Source organism: Myotis myotis, unplaced genomic scaffold (genome assembly GCF_014108235.1).
Source record: "Myotis myotis isolate mMyoMyo1 unplaced genomic scaffold, mMyoMyo1.p scaffold_m19_p_9, whole genome shotgun sequence".
Taxonomy (NCBI): Eukaryota; Metazoa; Chordata; class Mammalia; order Chiroptera; family Vespertilionidae; genus Myotis; species Myotis myotis.
In genome coordinates, this window is record NW_023416401.1 from 35,895,739 (window position 1) to 35,913,292 (window position 17,554).

Sequence of the window (17,554 nt, forward strand, 5' to 3'; positions counted from 1 at the left end):
TGGGCTGCTAAACATGGAGTAAGCCCCGTATTACAGGCCCACCATCCCCCTATTGGGGGTACTAAGTAAAACCTTGCAGAGGAAGGATTTGCTAAGATCTCACTGCAGAGATGCTGGCGATCTTTTGGCACTTGTCCTATACATGTGCCCTGCCCCGAGACCTCAGTGAGGGTTAGCTTCCCCTGCTGCCCCCACGAACAATGGTCATGGCTGGTGGTGTTGGTATAGTTTCCCCGGAAGGCTATTCCTTCATAGTAGGGAGGCCCCGTTGTTAGACAAAGCCAGCAAGACTCAGTCAGGTCAGATTTGGACATGTTCAGGAAACTGTAGGCCCCCTCTACTAAACCTAACAGTCTTTGACCAGTGCTAGGCTCTGAGTTTATGGGGTCTGCCGGTTCTCCTCTGGGAGCTGGGCTGGTCGTTACCGGCACTGAGGTTGTGGGGAGGGGCCTCTTTCTCTCAGGGAACTGCCGGCCGGACAAGGCGGGATTTGGTCCCACCGCTACTGGTGGCCTTGGCCTGTATTCTTGTACATCCAATATTATTTTAAAAAGGAGGCCATCATCATGTTGGTTCTTGTACAGTCGGAGCCCCCAAGTTATTCCCCGGCGCCATTTGTTTAATTCATATGACCGCCCAGCCAGGGTAAAGGAGATATTCAGGGTGTTGATCCAACCCCCCCAGAGCCTCCTGTAGCTACCTTCCCTTGGCCTCTTAACCTGGATGAGGTCCCACGCAGGGGGCCCTTCAACCCAGTATCCAGTACCAGTCGTCTCACATCCCCATCTGGCACAGAAATACTCTTGTTCAGACCCACAATTCTTTCTGTGTCCCTGCCTATCTTTAGGGCACACATAGAACAAGGTTCTCGAAAGACGCTCACGGGTCTGTTGGTTTCGGCATAGACCTGCATCGGCAACCCAGCTCCCCTCCCGCGCGCCAGTTGGCCTTCTTGGTCCCTGAATTGTTTTCTTGGTGTCGTCTATGCTAAGCTTTGGTATGTCCCACAGTGTATGCCCTGCAGCCATGGCACAGAGATCTGGTGTTAGATCCGGCCACCAGGTCCCTGGCGGGGCTACGCTGGTGGTTGACCAAGCAGTCTGTCCAGTGTGGGGGGACATTACCCTCCAAGTTAGTCTTTTTGGGGCATGGGGGTTGCTACTTATCAGCGGCAGGCTCAGCAGGAGGAGGGCAGCGGCGAATCCGTAGCTTGAGAGGGTTGTCTGTCTTCTCTGCAGCCCATCCATGGTAGGTGTCATCTGAAGGGGGTGCTCGCTTGACGTGGGAGGCGTGGATCCAAGCAGCTACGCCGTCTACCTTGACCGCTGTCGGGGTTGTCAGCAATACCAGGTGGGGTCCCTTCCACCTCGGCTCGAGGTTGGCAGCTCGATGGCGTCTGATGTAGACGAAGTCCCCAACCTGGAACTGGTGGGGAATCTGTAGTTCTCCTGGTTGGTAGAGGGCAGCCAGGGGGGTCCACACCTCCTTTTGGACAGTCTCGAGAGCCTTCAGCCTGGCAAGCAGGGATTGAGGGGTATGAGTGTCTGTGGGCACAGACCATGGGTCAGCGGACAGGGGCGGAGGGGCCCCAAACAGAATCTCGAACGGAGTTACTCCTAAGGGACCTGGAGTATTTCGCGCGCGGAAAAGGGCAAAGGGAAGGAGGACCGTCCAGTCTGCCACGCCAGTCTCTAAGGACAATTTAGTCATAGCCTCTTTTAACGTTCTGTTCATCCTTTCTACCTGACCTGAACTCTGGGGCCTGTAAGCACAATGTAATTTCCAATCCGCCCCCAGTATCTTGGCCATTCCCTGACTTACCTGGGCAACGAAGGCCGGACCGTTGTCTGATCCGATTACCTTTGGAACTCCAAACCGAGGGAAGATATCTTCCAAGATCTTCTTGGCGACCACGGTTGCAGTCTCCCTCTTGGCTGGAAAGGCTTCTACCCAACCTGAGAAAGTATCTACAAAGACTAAAAGATATTTATAACCGTAGCGGGCAGGTTTCACCTCTGTGAAATCTACCTCCCAGTAACTTCCTGGCCGATCTCCCCTCAGTCTCTGTCCCGTCCCGACCTGGGATGGGTGTATGTTTACTAGCTGGCATGCCTTGCATTGTCTGACTACTTCCTCTGAGAGGCGATCGAGTCCTTTGACATAATGTCCAGTGGCCCGGCTGGTGGAGCTGAGGTGTTTGGCCCCCAGGTGAGTGAGGCGATGTAGCTGTTGGAGGTAGGCGGTGGCCGCTTCCCTTGGCACTACCATCTTGTCCCCCGTGGTCCTCCAAACCCCGAGTTCGTCCTTGTGGTATTTTTCTGGCCTTTTAAACAGGTCTTCCTCTTCCTCTGGGGTGTAGAGGAGGGCCTCTGGCTGGGATACCACGGGACCGACAGCAAGCGTAAGTAGCCGGGGCCCAAGAGCGGCTTGTCTCGCCTCAGTATCCGCTTTCCTGTTTCCCACGGCTATCTCTGAGGTCCCTTTTTGATGGCCGGGACAGTGGATGATAGCTACTTCCCGTGGGGCATGGACAGCCTCTAGGAGGTCAAGAATCTCTTGTTTATTCTTAATTTCTTTTCCTGCTGAAGTGAGGAGACCTCTCTGACGGTATATGGCCCCGTGCACATGAGCAGTGGCAAAGGCATAACGGCTGTCAGTGTAAATATTAGCTCGGCTGCCTTCTGCAAGTCTGAGGGCCTGGGTTAATGCGATTAATTCAGCCTTCTGGGCTGAAGTCCTTTCGGGCAGGCTACTAGCCCAAATAGTCCGGTCCCGATCAACTACAGCTGCACCTGCTACCCTCTTACCTTCATAGAGGTAGCTGCTGCCATCTGTGAACCAGGTGAGCTGAGGTCCCGACAGGGGAGAGTCCTTAAGGTCTTTCCTTGGCCCTGTCTCTTCTGCTAGGATGTCGCGACACGAGTGTAGAACTTCTTTCCCCTCAGGATCTACTTCCGGCAATAGGGTTGCCGGATTGAGGGCCACCGGGGCCCCGAAATGGACCCGATCTTCGTTTAGCAGGAGACTCTGGTAGTGGGTCATCCGAGCATTGGACATCCACCGGTCCGGCGGTTGCCGGATAATGCTCTCGAGGGTATGTGGGGCCACTACAGTCAGTTTCTGCCCCAAAGTAAGCTTGTCTGCATCCTTCACGAGCAGGGCAGTGGCTGCGATTGCTCTCAAACAGCCTGGCCACCCTCTAGCCACGGGGTCTAACCTCTTGGATAAGTAGGCCACTGGCCTTTTCCATGGGCCTAAAGTCTGAGTTAGGACCCCCCTGGCTATCCCCTTCCTCTCGTCTATGAACAGAGTAAAAGGCTTGGCCACATCTGGTAAGGCCAATGCCGGAGCAGAGAGGAGGGCCTTTTTGATGTTGTCAAAGGCCTTTTGATGAGTCTCTCCCCATTCGAAGGGATTCCCTTGTTTTGTCAGCGGGTAGAGGGGCTCTGCCAGGGTTGCAAAACCCGGAATCCAGAGGCGGCAGAATCCAGCTGTTCCCAAGAACTCGCGGACCTGTCGGGGGGTCTGTGGCCTGGGAATCTGGGTAACCGTGCTCTTCCGGGCCTCAGTGAGCCATCTCTTCCCCTCCTCTAGGGCATATCCCAAATATGTTACCCTCCGCTGACATATCTGTGCTTTCTTGGCCGAGACCCGGTATCCTAGGCGAGAGAGTTCTAAGAGCAAAGCCCCGGTACCTGCTTCACAGTCCTCTTTAGTGGCTCCTGCGAGGAGGAGGTCATCTACGTACTGGAGAAGAGTGACGTGCGGGTGGTCAGCGCGGAAGGCAGCCAGGTCTTGGTGAAGGGCCTCATCGAAGATGGTGGGAGAATTCTTAAATCCTTGGGGAAGCCGGGTCCAGGTCAGCTGCCCCGTTATCCCTGAGTCTGGGTCTCTCCATTCAAAGGCGAAGATGTTTTGACTGGCGGGATGTAACCGTAGGCAGAAGAAGGCATCCTTTAGGTCTAAAACTGAATACCACACGTGAGACGGAGGGATGGAACTTAGGAGATTGTAAGGATTGGGAACCGTGGGATGAATGTCTTGCACCCTCTTGTTGACCTCTCTTAAGTCCTGCACTGGTCGGTAGTCATTAGTTCCAGGTTTCTTTACTGGAAGGAGTGGGGTGTTCCACGGGGAGTGGCATTTGACCAAAACCCCTAGGTGCAAGAGGCGTTGGATATGGACCTTGATCCCCCTCCAGGCCTCTTTCGCCATGGGATACTGTCGCACTGCAATCGGGGTTGCAGAGGACTTGATTTCTATTATTACGGGGGGCCGTTCGACAGCCAGGCCCATCCCCGCAGTCTCAGCCCAGGCCTTAGGGTATTTATGTAGCCACTCCGCTAACCCCTCACTCTGTTGAATTCTGTCCTCAAACAGCCGGTGCTCATCTTCGAGTTGAAGTGTCAAGAGGGTAATTGGTTCCCCATGCTGGGTCAGGGTCGGCCCCCGTGGGGTGAAAGTGATCTGGGCCCCCATTTTGGTTAGCAGATCCCTCCCAAGCAGAGGTGCAGGGCACTCGGGGATGACCAGGAACGAGTGGGTTACCCGTCCCGCTCCTAAGTCTACTGTTCTTCGGGTAGTCCATGAGTATTGTTCATTCCCCGTTGCCCCTATTACCCAGGAGGTCTTCTGGGAGACCGGCCCTAGCGGTTTCTTAAGAACTGAATACTGGGCTCCTGTGTCCACTAGGAAGTTGACAGGCTTCCCCTCCACCTTAAGAGTTACCCTAGGCTCGGGGAGGGGGTCCGAGCCCCGACCTCTTCAATCACTATCTTCCTGGAGTGCCAGCGCCTTTTTCGCTAGCTTCTTCGGGCACTCCCGCTTCCAATGTCCTTCTTCCTTGCAGTAGGCACATTGGTTTTTCCCTAACGGTGGCCTGTTGCCCAGGTTACCTACCTGCCTTCCCTTTCCTTTCTCCTGTGGTTTACTTCCTTCTATTGCTGCGGCCAAGATACGGGTTAGCCTTTTCTCTTCCCTTTTTTCTTTTTTCTCTTCCCTTTCCTCTCTCTCTCTCTCTCTCCGCTGCTCCTTCTCCTCCTCAGTCTCCCTCTTGTGGTATACTTTCTCTGCCTCTTTAACTAAGTCCTGGAGGGTAAAATCCTGCAGTCCCTCAAGCCTCTGTAACTTTTTCTTAATATCTAACGCTGACTGCCCTATGAAGGCCATGGCTACCGAGGCCTTCTGTCCCTCCGAGGCGGGGTCAAAGGGGGTGTATCGTCTGAACGCCTCCATCAGCCGTTCAAGAAAAACAGAGGGTGGTTCAGTGGGCCCCTGGATGACCTCCCTTACCTTAGCCAAATTCGTGGGGCGCCGCGCTGCCCCTCTGAGGCCGGCCACTAGTGTCTGGCGGTAGACTTTTAGGTACTCCCTACCTTCTGCCGTGTTGAAGTCCCAGTCCGGCCTGGCCAAAGGAAAGGCCGCATCTACCAGATGGGGGAGTTGGGTCGGCCGGCCGTCGGGGCCGGGAGCGTTCTTTCGGGCCTCCAAAAGAATCCGCTCCCGTTCTTCTGTAGTAAAGAGAGTCTGGAGAAGCTGCTGACAGTCGTCCCAAGTGGGCTGGTGAGAGAACATAAGGGACTCAACTAATCCTGTTAGGCGTTGGGGATCCTCTGAAAAGGGAGGGTGGTTAGTTTTCCAGTTATAGAGGTCTGCCGAGGAGAAGGGCCAGTACTGGAGTGGCTGGAGCGGGGCCGACTCGTCATCCTCCCCGCGAGGGGGTGGAGGTCCGTACGGCCGGAGAGGACAAGCCACAGTCGAATCTGGGGACGCAGGGTGTCTCCTCTGACTCCGGGTTCCTTGGGCTGGCCCCTCTGCTGGAGGAGCGGGGGGTGCCGCAGGTTCTGGTCTCTCTGGTGGCTCTGGCTGGAGAGGAGAGGGGTAAGGGGGTGGGGAGTCCAAGAGGAGAAGATCGGCTTGGGAGTCAGCCAAGGGACGTTTCGCCTGATCTGCAGGAGGGGTCTGGGCCACGAGAACCCGGGAGGCTCCCGACGCCAGCCAGGGCTTGAGCCAAGGGGGAGGGTTTTGGACCAGGTCCTGCCACACGACGATGTATGGCCGCTGGTCCGGGTGGCCTGCCGCCCCTGACTGGAACACCTTGTTCTTTACTGCAAAAATAATAGATAGGTCAAAAGTCCCATCCGCTGGCCACCCTACACCTAGGGCTGGCCAGTCAGATGAACAGAAAGTCTGCCAAGGACCCTTCTTAACACTGACGGAGAGGTTGAGTCCCCGACTCCGGACGTCCTTCCAATGTGCCACTGTGAGAGAAAGAGGGGTGCTGCTTCCTTGGCCCATGTTACCTGGATGGGAGAGGAGGAGCAGAAGACAAAAACAAAGAACAAAAAGCGACACGACGAGACACCGGACCCACACGAATTTACACAGATACAAAATGACTGCTGAGGGACGATATCCCTCCCTGACGCTGGTCTGGCCGGACACACGAGTGCCCGTTGCCAGGCAGCCAGAAGTGACCAGGACCTCCCGGTCACCACCCGTCCCCGGGGCGTCCCCCAGGGTGACAGTTTTTCTGGTCGAAGACCCTTCAACCAGAGAAGCCGTCTCCTTACGGAGCCGGCAACCTGCCGTTCCGAAAAACCGAAACTGAGGACGAACAGAAGACAGAACGAACACTGAGCGACTCCGGAGTCTGCTTACCTCCAAGACCGATCTGGGCGCTTGAAGGGGGGTCGCCCCAAATCCCGGACGAGCCCCCAAATGTAGGGTCCCAGGACCCCCGGTGTATCCGACGGAAGAGGCGACGGCCCCAAATCAAGCGCAGAGACCAGAACTTGATGCAAGAGCAAGAGGTTTCTTTTTATTACAAGCGCGGCGCAGGGACTCGCAGCCAGACAGGCAGCAACCCGAGGGAAGTGCTGGCTGACTGGAGTCCTGAGTAAGGGCAAAGCATGAGCTTATAAAGGCAAAAACCACACGCAGGTGGCCTGGAGAGCAGGAATTTGGTCTAACAATCAACTCATAATTCACTTCTCACAAGGACAGCCTGTGTTTGTAGTCGACTATTTCCCAAGGACAGCAGGAATCCGGGTTATCAGTTAACTCATAGCTCATCTCCTGCAATCTCCTGCAAGGACAGGCCAGTGTTTGTAGTTGCCTGAGGGGCAGAGTGGTCTGTCTTTACACCACCCGATCCCAGGAGGAGATAAGATAGCTATGCTATGACCAGACCAGAGCACCAGAGCTTACGGGAAAGGTCAGTTAAAACACAGGAAGGGGGGGAGGGTTTCTTTTTGATCTTACATTAACCAGGGCCTGCTGGAAAAGTTAGTTAAGAGGGGGAAGGGAGGTTTCAGCGGCCTTACAGAACGACGGCCCTTGACTCTTTCCACTACTCCGTCTCCTCTCTGGCGATTACTTCTGAAAAAATTCTACTAGGGCCCTGACCGGTTTGGCTCAGTGGATAGAGTGCCGACCTGCGGACTGAAGGGTCCCAGGTTCGATTCCGGTCAAGGGCATGTACCTTGGTTGCGGGCACATCCCCAGTAGGAGATGTGCAGGAGGCAGCTGATCAATGTTTCTCTCACATTGATGTTTCTAACTCTCTATCCCTCTCCCTTCCTCTCTGTGAAAAATCAATAAAATATATTAAAAAAAATTCTACTAGGGACCTCGAGGATAACGAAGAGAGGACCTAGAAAGTGTGCGGAGCCCTACAGAAGGCCAGGGTAGGAGCAGGGCTGCCTCCTCCGAGGACGCTGCTCAGGGAACGGATGGGACACGCCCACTAACGGGTGGCCGCCTCCGGTTCCATCCCCGGCCGGTGGGGCTTGCCTCTCAGTCGGGTGTGAGCGTCCTGGCCAGCGCCGAGGCTGAGCGGGCAGCACCCGCAGGCCAGGCCGAGGGCGCGCTCGGGAACACCGACGCCTCCCGCCCGCCGCGGCGCACGTGCGGGGCCGGGGCCGGGGCCGGGGGCCGGGCTGGGGCGGCTGGGGCGGCTGGGGCGGATGGAAGCGGCCAGCTCCCGGCGCCGCCGCCGCCCGCCCGCCAGCCCCGGTGGTTGGGCGGAGGAAGCGCGGGACTCCTCCCCGCCGTATTAACATGCACCCAGAGGCGGGTGACCAGCCCAGCTCGCGGTGTCCCCGCGCTCAGTCTCTGCGCCAGAGGCGAGCGCTGCGCTCCCGTCGCCGCGATCCCGGGGACACGGCCTCTTCGACACCTGGAGCCCCGGTGAAGCGGCAGCATCAGCATCAGCATCAGCATCAGTGGCAGGAGCGGCCGCAGCCGCCTCGGCTCCACTCCCAAGTCCTTCCCCTCACCCCGCGGAGAGCCTGTCCCGACCCGGGACACCCCTTTCACCCTCCGTCCTCCGAAGCTGCCGGGACTGACAGACGGTCGCAGGGAGGACCGAGGGCCGGACTGCGAGCAGCGGCAAGGTAACGCCGGGCGGCGCCGGGGAGCCGGGGCGTGAACGGGTGGTGGCGGCCCCCGGAACCCAGGACATCGCCACGGCCACGGTCGTGGTGCGCTAGGTGTCTTGCCCGCTGCGAGGTTTCTGCGTCTCTCGCCAGCGTAGGGGCTGTGGGATGGGCTCCTGGCCACCCGCCCCCGCGGGGACCACTTGCCCTGGCCTGGGGCGCACCCCGGGCTCGGCCCCCTGAGGGTCCCGGGAATCCGGGGCGGCGCGCCCCTCTCCAGGCGAGCTGTCCTCGCCGCTCTCCCCGGGCCCGGGAAGGGATGGATTTCTAATTGCGACAGGGTCCCGGAAGGGGGAGGGGAGAAGAACCCACTCCTGGGCATCTCCCCGAGCCAAACTCACACCCCTCCGGTCCCCACCCCCTGATGCACCTCGCAGGGGAGGAGGGGGCTGCTCACTGCAGGGGTTTCTCGACTCCTGAGTCGTTTCCAAAGCAAGTTGTTGCACTTGCTTTTTAGGTGACATTTTGGCATTGGTTGCGGAGCCTCCTCCGTGTGTGTATGCGCGCGCGCAAGAGAGAGAAAGCCAGAGAAACAGAGGCACAAAGAGAGACAGAGGCACCGGGTGAGATCGAGGTACAGCAACACACACACACACACACACACACACACACACACACACACACACACACACACACACACACTGTACACACACAGTACACACACCAGGGTCCTAGGAGGAGGCTACTGGAGAGTTCCTGGCGAATGGGGTGGCGAGCGATGAGACCCGGTATTCAGCGACTTGAATGAGCGGGGTTGCAGCCCAGACCAAACGGGGACCTGTCCTCGTGGCCGGGAGAGATAACAAATTGCACTTTCATTGAGGGGCGGCTGCAGCTGCAGGAGGGACCTTCGCGGGCCCCGCGGGGATGAAGACCCTGCATTCAGGACTGTGGCTGCTTCACTCTTCGGGCAAGGCGAGCTGCCCCTGCTTCCCGGGGTGGCAGTGAGTGGGAGGGGGGCATGGGGAGGGGCGGCCCGCTGCTCGCTGCTCCGGTGTCCAAGACATGGAATGCCTATGCCTGCGCACCAGTCTGTCCCCCGCTCCTGAGCTCGCTCCCTCCTGGCCAGTAGCGCTGCGGAATTGTCTGTCTGAGAAGAGGAAGGCTTTTGAAGGGGAACGCATTTGAGGTGGAGAGACCGTCGGGACAGGGACCCCGGGGGTGAGATGTTCTTTCTTTTATGGACTCAGGAGAGACTGTACACGCTTGACAGTGTGAGTCTGGCTCCGGGGTGGGAGAGATCGATGCTCCCAGTCTGACCCGGGAACAACATGTGAAGTTATGGAATTACACGATGAAAGAGGTAGAATAGAAGTGCCAATTAAAGACAGATCTTTAGCTTTGGTAGTCTTCACCAATGACTTTGTGAAGTGCTCATGGAACAATCTGAGTTGTAGTCAGACCCTGGGAGGAGGAATGTGTTTAGAACCAGGAAAGTGATTTTAGGACCGAATGCAAACACCACCCCATGTAAATTGTTACCAGAAAGGTGCTCACTGCCTTTTGACTGTTACTTATAGCAGGATTTTGTGGCAGGAAACAACTTTGCACTGGCCTAAGTTTGCAGATATAGCAATAGTCTTTTCCCTAACTTGAATGGAAATGACATGAAGGCAAGAGATGTTACAAGTATCCTAATTTACTCAATGTCAAAAGGATAAAGGTTTCTTTGCTTATATTTTTAAAAAGGAAATTCAAAGCCTTAAGGAAATATTGAATCTATCTATCTAAAATATATGAAATTTAATATTTTGGATAGAAAAGATACCCTTGTTTCAGAAAATCATATGCTGTCATGACATAGGAAAGTTCATAGAAATTTGATGTCAATAGCCTTGTTATTCATTTCCTTAGGATTTATTATTTCAAAGTTTAAAGGTGCTGTAGGGAAGTCACTGCATTCAAATATTTCTAGTTCCAGATTTAAAATTCCCTGATTTTTAAAAATTGTCTCACTGAGGAGAAAGTATTAGTTTACTTTATATGAGGAAAACTTGGATGCATTTGCAAATATGGGGTATTTTTTAAAATTTACATGTGTTTATAAAACACAGGAAGAATTGTGCTTGGGGGGAATAATATATATGAGTTATCTTTATGGGATATTTTCATGATTTAGCATCTTTAATTTCTTCAATATAAACTTTGTTCTGCCAGGATGAAAACCTTGGGAAACCATATCAGTGATTATTGAAATCAAGACTTTTCTCTCAAAATATTATGGAGCCCATAAAAAGAAATAGCCTAAAACTAAGTGCTGTTCTACTTCCTAAGTCCTTTTAAGTACAAGTGCCTGATTGAATCACACTTGGAAATACAAATGACATGTACTTAGATTTAACTCCATTGGGTATATATGCCTTTGATTCGTAGCCATCTAGATTGATTTTTTAAAATATAAAATTAAAATTGGGAAGAGGGGAATTGAAGTTTTACTGTCTACTCATTTAGCATACTTAGTAGCATAGTAGTAGTTCAGCTACAACTTAATTGAGACATGTGCCATATTCCCTGAATAGAAACTTCTCCAGAAAAGAAGAATTCAGCATTCTGATTTTGTATTTCAAGTACATAAAAAAATAGTAAAGTTCTATCTAACCCTATATTTTTATAGTGAGATTTCTAGGATAGATTCAAATTCACATTATGGTGCCTTCTTGGTCATTCCCATAAATTGTTCCGCCCTTTATCAGAGCAATTCTGCTCCATGCCAAAGGACCTGTTTCCTCTTAGGAAGCATTCAGTTGGAAGATTTTTATGAAGGTTTCATCGCTATAGAAACCACACCTGCCTCTCCATGCTTACTTTAAAGAAATGATGTACTTGTGAGTTCTTTTGATTCTTTTCTCTTTTTCCTTTGGCAATTATTTCCTCCTGCTAAAGGAGCACCATTGAACAGGAGGGCTGAAAGGATTTTGGAAAATCGAGACACTTTTCTCTAATCCTCACCTCCCACACTTAAATCTTATGCCTTATGTCTGTGGTATGTTGTTCTCTTTGCATATTTTTATTTTAAAACACAATCACAAGAAAGCTTTGCTTACATTCTAGAAACCTTTGTGCTGCTGAGACAGTTGGAAGTTCAAAAGCACCCCATGTCTTGGGTTGTCTCTTTTATTCCAGAAGATCTAAGGGCTTATAATTCTCTACTTTCAGAAACAGGGATACTTCCAGTGGTCCCCACATGACTTCCTCCCCCTGCCCCCCCTTTTTTTTTATCATGGGGCATTTGCAGTCTGTTACTATCCAGTGAAGGTGATTTTCTCTGGATGTGTGGTCCATCAGGAATTGCCAAAGATGTTGTTCCTAGGAAAGTAAAACATTCTTCAATCACAGAGGAGGATTTAGAGTTCATCTTCAATCATTTACCTTAATTTAGTAAAACGTTCACTGACAACTCATTGTATGAGATACCATGTACAAGTTCCTTTTCTTCTAACACATACTATCTGGCTTCTGCAAAATATATATTTTCTATATATAATACACCACTAATGCATAAAGCATTGCAGCATTTGTGTGTGTGTGTGTGTGTATATATATACATATACATACATATATATACATATATATGTGTATATATACATACATATATATATATGCTACTTTTTTTTTGTAACCCTGCAACACACAAACCTGCAGAGCAAAACATGGGACTGAGAACAGGAAAGTTGAGATGTGGCTATAGGGAGGCTAAAATGGTGACTGACTTCCCTTTGAGGTCCTTTCTTTCTTGGTCCGATTGCACAGAGGTTGGTATTGCATATGAGATGTGATGACCCATCAATTTTACTTCCTTTGCTGTAGCAAATGGTGGGGGCCAGACAACCAGTATACGAGTGAGAAACTGGAGATATTCTCTGCCTTTATTGGCTTAAGATTTCTCCTGGTCGGTGTTGACTATTGTTTTCTCCTTCCTGTAGTAGTTGATGATGCCTGGATAAAAAATGACATCCCACTTCAAAAGGCACATCACATAAAGGAAGCCCTCTGGATATAGAGCCACAGATCTTTGGCCCAGAATCTTGGGCGTTTTCTTGGGTAGTTGAGAACCAACGTAGCTAGGCTGTGGTTGACCCACATGGGGTTGTTGTGAACTGGATATCAATGCTCTGGATCTGCTTCAAGACACAAACCCACAGTCCTGGTCATCGCCTGAAACTAAACTGCATTTTCATATTAACTTATCATAGTTCACTCACCTGATGTCGTTGACAATTTCTGGATCTTCTCTCAATTTTTTCTTATCGGATTTGTAAGCAGCAACACAAAAGCAAGCATGAAGAGTGTGATTTGGCAGTGTGTCAACTGCCTAGCCCTGCCAGGTCTCCTTAGCATTCAGCAAAGCAGAGGGCTTTTGGAAGCCATGGATAAGCATTTAGGAGAGGAGGATTTGTGCTGGGACTTGCTCATCTCCCTGGTTTGTGCATCTCAGTTTGCAGCAGGAGGACTCAGAGACATTTATTTAAATGGCTCCCTTAGGCAGCTCTTGGGTCTCTCTCTCTCTCTCTCTCTCTCTCTCTCTCTCTCTCTCTCGGCACATTTCCAGCTGACACGATTTTGGCTAATTTGAAAACATCTGCTAGAGTAACTTCCCTTTTCATTCTGCTACTGGAGAATGGCTATGAGTATATGATAGGAGGACAGGCATGAAGCCTTACTCTAACCTCATGATTATAAACTTTCCCAGGGGACTTCTCCTTTCCTGGTTTCAATTTCAGTGGAAATGCAGTATGAAATGTATTTCTGGACTAGAAAATTTCCTGCTAGATATCACTGAGATTTCTTTATAAAACACATGCTGCAGTTTCAGAGGAAAATGGCATTTTGATCTTGTCTCAGACTTTGCAAACACTATCCTTTGATATGATTCATCATACTACTCTACCAAAAAGACAAGGCACAGTTACTCCTAAAAGGTTCTTTTTCCAGACAGGAACCCAGAAGGCAAAGGAACCGTTTCCATTTTTCTTTTGAACAGGGAGGCACTTTTCCAGTTGGAGCTAGGAATAGGCAGCAGAGGAACCTTGGGGCTGTCACACATTTAGAAGTTGATTGTGTGAACCCTGGCCTAGCCATTCAGATGAGACTTATTTGACTCTGTAGCTTCTATGCAACTGAATAAGATGTCTTTCCCCCACTCGCCCTGCAGCACTGTTTCTCACATTATTTCTTCTTTCCTAAACCTCAGCTGAAAAGTCATTTAGTCAGTAAAGCCCGCCAGCTGAATGCAGTTTTAGTGCTCTATATATTTTGGTGTGATCCTTTTATAGTAAATAATGAGTTGATTTTTGTGATTATCCAATAGACTGCCTTCCCCGCTGAACTGTGCATTCCAGGAAATCAATAGCTAAATATAGCATGTTCACTAAATATCACTGCCTAGCACAGCACCTGGCACTTAAGTAAACACTGATTGAGGGAATAAACAAGTGAGAGAATGGTGCAACTCTGTAAGGACTATAACTCCAAGGGTAGCATTACCTGGCTTTGCATGGCCCTCCTTGCAGTCTCCAACTCTTTGCGTTTAAGCATACTCTGATAATACCTGGTAGACACAGGGCTGAAAAGAAAAGGATTAAAAAGCACAAAAAGATTCCTGTCCCTTCCTTTTTCCCTCCTTCTTACTCAATATAGTAATAGCTTCACCACTCCACTTGTCTGCACTTGAATGTATCCTTGCCTTTCAAGGCTTAGCTCAAGCTTCATTCCTGAACTTTACCTCATAGGATTGAGCATTCCTTCCCGTGCCTCCACTGAATCTGCTACATATTTATATCTTGGTTTGCTTTTCATTTTTTGTTTATGAGACCATGAGTTCAAGGGATAACAGAGATAGGGGCTGGGATAGGGTTTGCATCTGCAAGGGTTACAGCTGTTCACTGAGGAATGAAAGATGTCAGGGATGAGAGACAAATGGAGTGGGAAAGAGGGTGGTGGCTACGGCTGACTCTCTTCTTTGAGGCTGACTTCTGCATAGGTATTAGTTAGGACCTAGGAGTGGTGGCTCTCATTCATAAGAGTTATTGGAACCTACCATTTAAAATTATATGGAATCATAGTCTTCTAGGTATTTCCATGATTTTTTTTATACTCATTTCTGGCCAGGCATGTGACACATTCTAACCTATTCTATGCTTCAGATATTCTGTTTTAAGAATTCTAAGGGATCTAGATTACAGATATTAGATATTTGCCCTGAATATATTCATTCTAAGTATCAGCAAACAAAAAACAATGATAATATCTCCAGTAAATCATTAGTGTGGATAATAAAGAAGAGCAAAACATAATTCAAATTCTTGGGAAACTTAACATTCAATGTAAAGGATTAGATTAAGATGCAACCTTAACAAGTAATTTGGGCCCAGCTGGCATGGCTCAGTGGTTGAGCATTGACCTATGAACCAGGAGGTCACAGTTTGTTCCTGATCAGGGCACATGCCTGGAGTTTCAGGCTCAATCCCCAGTGGGGGTTGTGCAGGAGGTAGCCAATCAATGATTCTCTCTCATCATTGATGTTTCTATCTCTCCCTCTCTGAAATCAATAAAAATATTTTTAAAAAAGAAGTAATTTGTCAGAATGTGTTTAAAATAAAACTAAGTGCTCAAATATCTGGGACTAATCATACTTTTCTTGTCCTTATTTTTTTTATGGAGGGGCAGAGCTCCACAAAGAATGGGATCATTGTGTAATGCAGGGGTCCTCAAACTACGGCCTGCGGGCCAGATGCAAATACAAATATTGTATTTGTTCCCGTTTTGTTTTGTTTTTTACTTCCAAATAAGATATGTGCAGTGTGCATAGGAATTTCTTCATAGTTTTTTTAAAAACTATAGTCCGCCCTCCAACGATCTGAGGGACAGTGAACTGGCCCCCTGTTTAAACAGTTTGAGGACCCCTGGTGTAATGCTTCCCAAAGAGGAAGGTCTTAAGCTGGAATAGTATGGTTGGGTAAGGATTAAATGAAAGAAGGGTTGGCTTTTCTGAAGGCAGAGGTTGTTAACAAAGACATAGAGATGCACTGGTACTGGCACAAGAACAGGCATATAGATCAATGGAACAGAACAGAAACCCCAGAAATTGAACCGAGCCGTTATGGTCAGTTAATATTTGGCAAAGGAGGCAAGAACATGCAGTGGAGTCAAGACAGTCTCTTCAGTGGGAAAATTGGACAGATACTTGCAAAAAAAACGAAACTAGACCACCATACACAAGAGTAAACTCAAAATGGATAAAAGACTTAAATATAATTTGTGAAACCATAAAAATCCTAGGAGAACCATAGGCAGCAAAATCTCAGACATCTCTCATAGCAATATGTTTACAGATACATCTCCTAAGGCAAAGAAAACGAAGGAGAAAATAAACAAATGGGACTACATCAAAACAAAAGGTTTCTGCTCAGCAAAAGAAAACAGTATCAAAATGAAAAGGGATTCCACTGTGGGAGAACATATTTGGCAATGATACATCTGAAAAGGGTTAATATCGAAATCATATAAGGAACTATACAACTTAATAAAAGGAAGACAAACAATCCAATTAAAAAATGGGCAACAGACCTAACTAGACTTCTCCAAAGTGGACATACAAAAGGCCAAAAGACATATGAAAAAATGCTCAAAGTCACTGATCATCAGAGAGATGCAAATTAAAACAATAATGAAGTATCACCTCAGATCTGTTAGAATGGTTACCAACAAAAAATCAACAAATGACAAGTGCTGGCGAGGATGTGGAGAAAAGGGAACCCTCGTGCACTGCTGGTGGGAATGCAGACTGGTGCAGCCACTGTGGAGAACAGTATGGAGTTTCCTCAAAAAATTAAAAATGAAACTCCCATTTGACCCAGTAATCCCACTTCTAGGAATATATCTTAAGGGACCCGAAACACCAATCAGAAAGAATGTATGCACCCATATGTTCATAGCAGCATAATTTACAATAGCTAAGATCTGGAAACAACCCAAGTGCCCATCAGTAGATGAGTGGATAAAAAAGCTGTGGTACATTTACACCATGCAGCAGTAAAAAAGAAGGACCCCTTACCCTTTGAGACAGCATGGAGGGACATGGAGAGTATTAGGCTAAGTGAAATAAGCCAGTCAGAGAAAGATAAGTATCACATGATCTCACTCATATGTGGAATCTAATGAACAAAATAAACTTATGAACAAAATAGATTCGGAGACATAGAAGCATGGAATAGACTGATGAATCTCAGAGAGAAGGCAGGGGAGGGTGGGTGCGTGGAAAGAGATTAACTAAAGAACTTGTATGCATAACCCATGGGCACAGACAATAGGTGGCAAAAGCCGGGGGCCAGGGGTGGAGGCGGGTTAGAAAAGGTCAATGGGGGAAATAAAGAGACATATGTAATACTTTCAACAATAAGATGGAAAAAAAAATAAAGACATATAGATGCAAACCAACTTGACATTTCCCTGGTTCAGGAGGATGGTGTTCTGCGCTAGTTCCTATAGTGGTCGGCAAACTCATTAGTCAACAGAGCCAAATATCAACAGTACAACGATTGAAATTTCTTTTGAGAGCCAAATTTTTTAAACTTAAACTATATAGGTAGGTACATTGCTATTAACTTATTAGGGTACTCCTAAGGCTTAGGAAGAGCCACACTCAAGAGGCCAAAGAGCCGCATGTGGCTCGCGAGCCACAGTTTGCTGACCACAGCTCTAGTGCATTTTAATTAGGTCTGGAGATGAATTTGATTAAGAAAGATGAATATATACTGTGGAGGATTTCAATGACTATATAAGATGTTCAGAGTGGATAGCAGAAGATTTTGAGTGGACAGTAACATGAACAAGTGGCCTCTTGAATTGATGGGAATAGATGAGTCTACTACTAGATTGGGACAGAGAGAAGCATTGGGAGGCTGTTGCACTAATTGAGGAATAAATGATGAGAACCAGGTCTAGGGAAGTAGGAATGGGAGAAAAGAAGACATGAAATATTTTGAAAAATTTTCAAATAATATTTGACTCTAGCTCTCCCATTTACTCTGTATCTGTGTTACAAACTATTTTTCAATTATTTATTATTAATTAAAAATTATTGTGAAATATTTCACTAACACCAAAAAATTAAATAA

The 17,554-nt window shown here is 49.0% G+C and overlaps 2 protein-coding genes across 4 annotated transcripts in view; one reads left to right on the forward strand and one right to left on the reverse strand.

Annotated features, from left to right (window-relative positions):
- Positions 1-1,018: 1,018 nt before the first annotated feature.
- Positions 1,019-8,464, reverse strand: LOC118663267. Its single transcript, XM_036322716.1, has 4 exons — positions 8,320-8,464; positions 6,427-6,584; positions 5,376-5,559; positions 1,019-4,760 (listed from the first exon to the last, which is right to left on the reverse strand). Exons 1-4 carry the CDS (start codon positions 8,462-8,464, stop codon positions 1,159-1,161), a joined length of 4,089 nt encoding a protein of 1,362 aa, XP_036178609.1. The 3' UTR covers positions 1,019-1,158.
- Positions 7,820-17,554, forward strand: part of DLGAP1 (DLG associated protein 1) — a 617,521-nt gene continuing 607,786 nt past the window's right edge. For all 3 annotated transcript variants that reach the window (XM_036322630.1, XM_036322632.1, XM_036322631.1), the window contains exon 1: positions 7,820-8,396. The gene's annotated coding sequence lies outside the window, so the exon portion shown is untranslated. The remainder of the gene's footprint in view (positions 8,397-17,554) is intronic.

Excerpts from the sequence above, each read along its gene's own strand:
- LOC118663267 (XM_036322716.1), bottom strand. The coding sequence starts at position 8,464 with ATGTCCTGGGTTCCGGGGGCCGCCACCACCCGTTCACGCCCCGGCTCC. Across the intron at positions 5,560-6,426 it reads GTGTGTCCGGCCAGACCAGC|CCCACTTGGGACGACTGTCA; the intron begins GTCAGGGAGGGA and ends TTCTCTCACCAG. Across the intron at positions 4,761-5,375 it reads GGACTTCAACACGGCAGAAG|GTCGGGGCTCGGACCCCCTC; the intron begins GTAGGGAGTACC and ends GTGATTGAAGAG.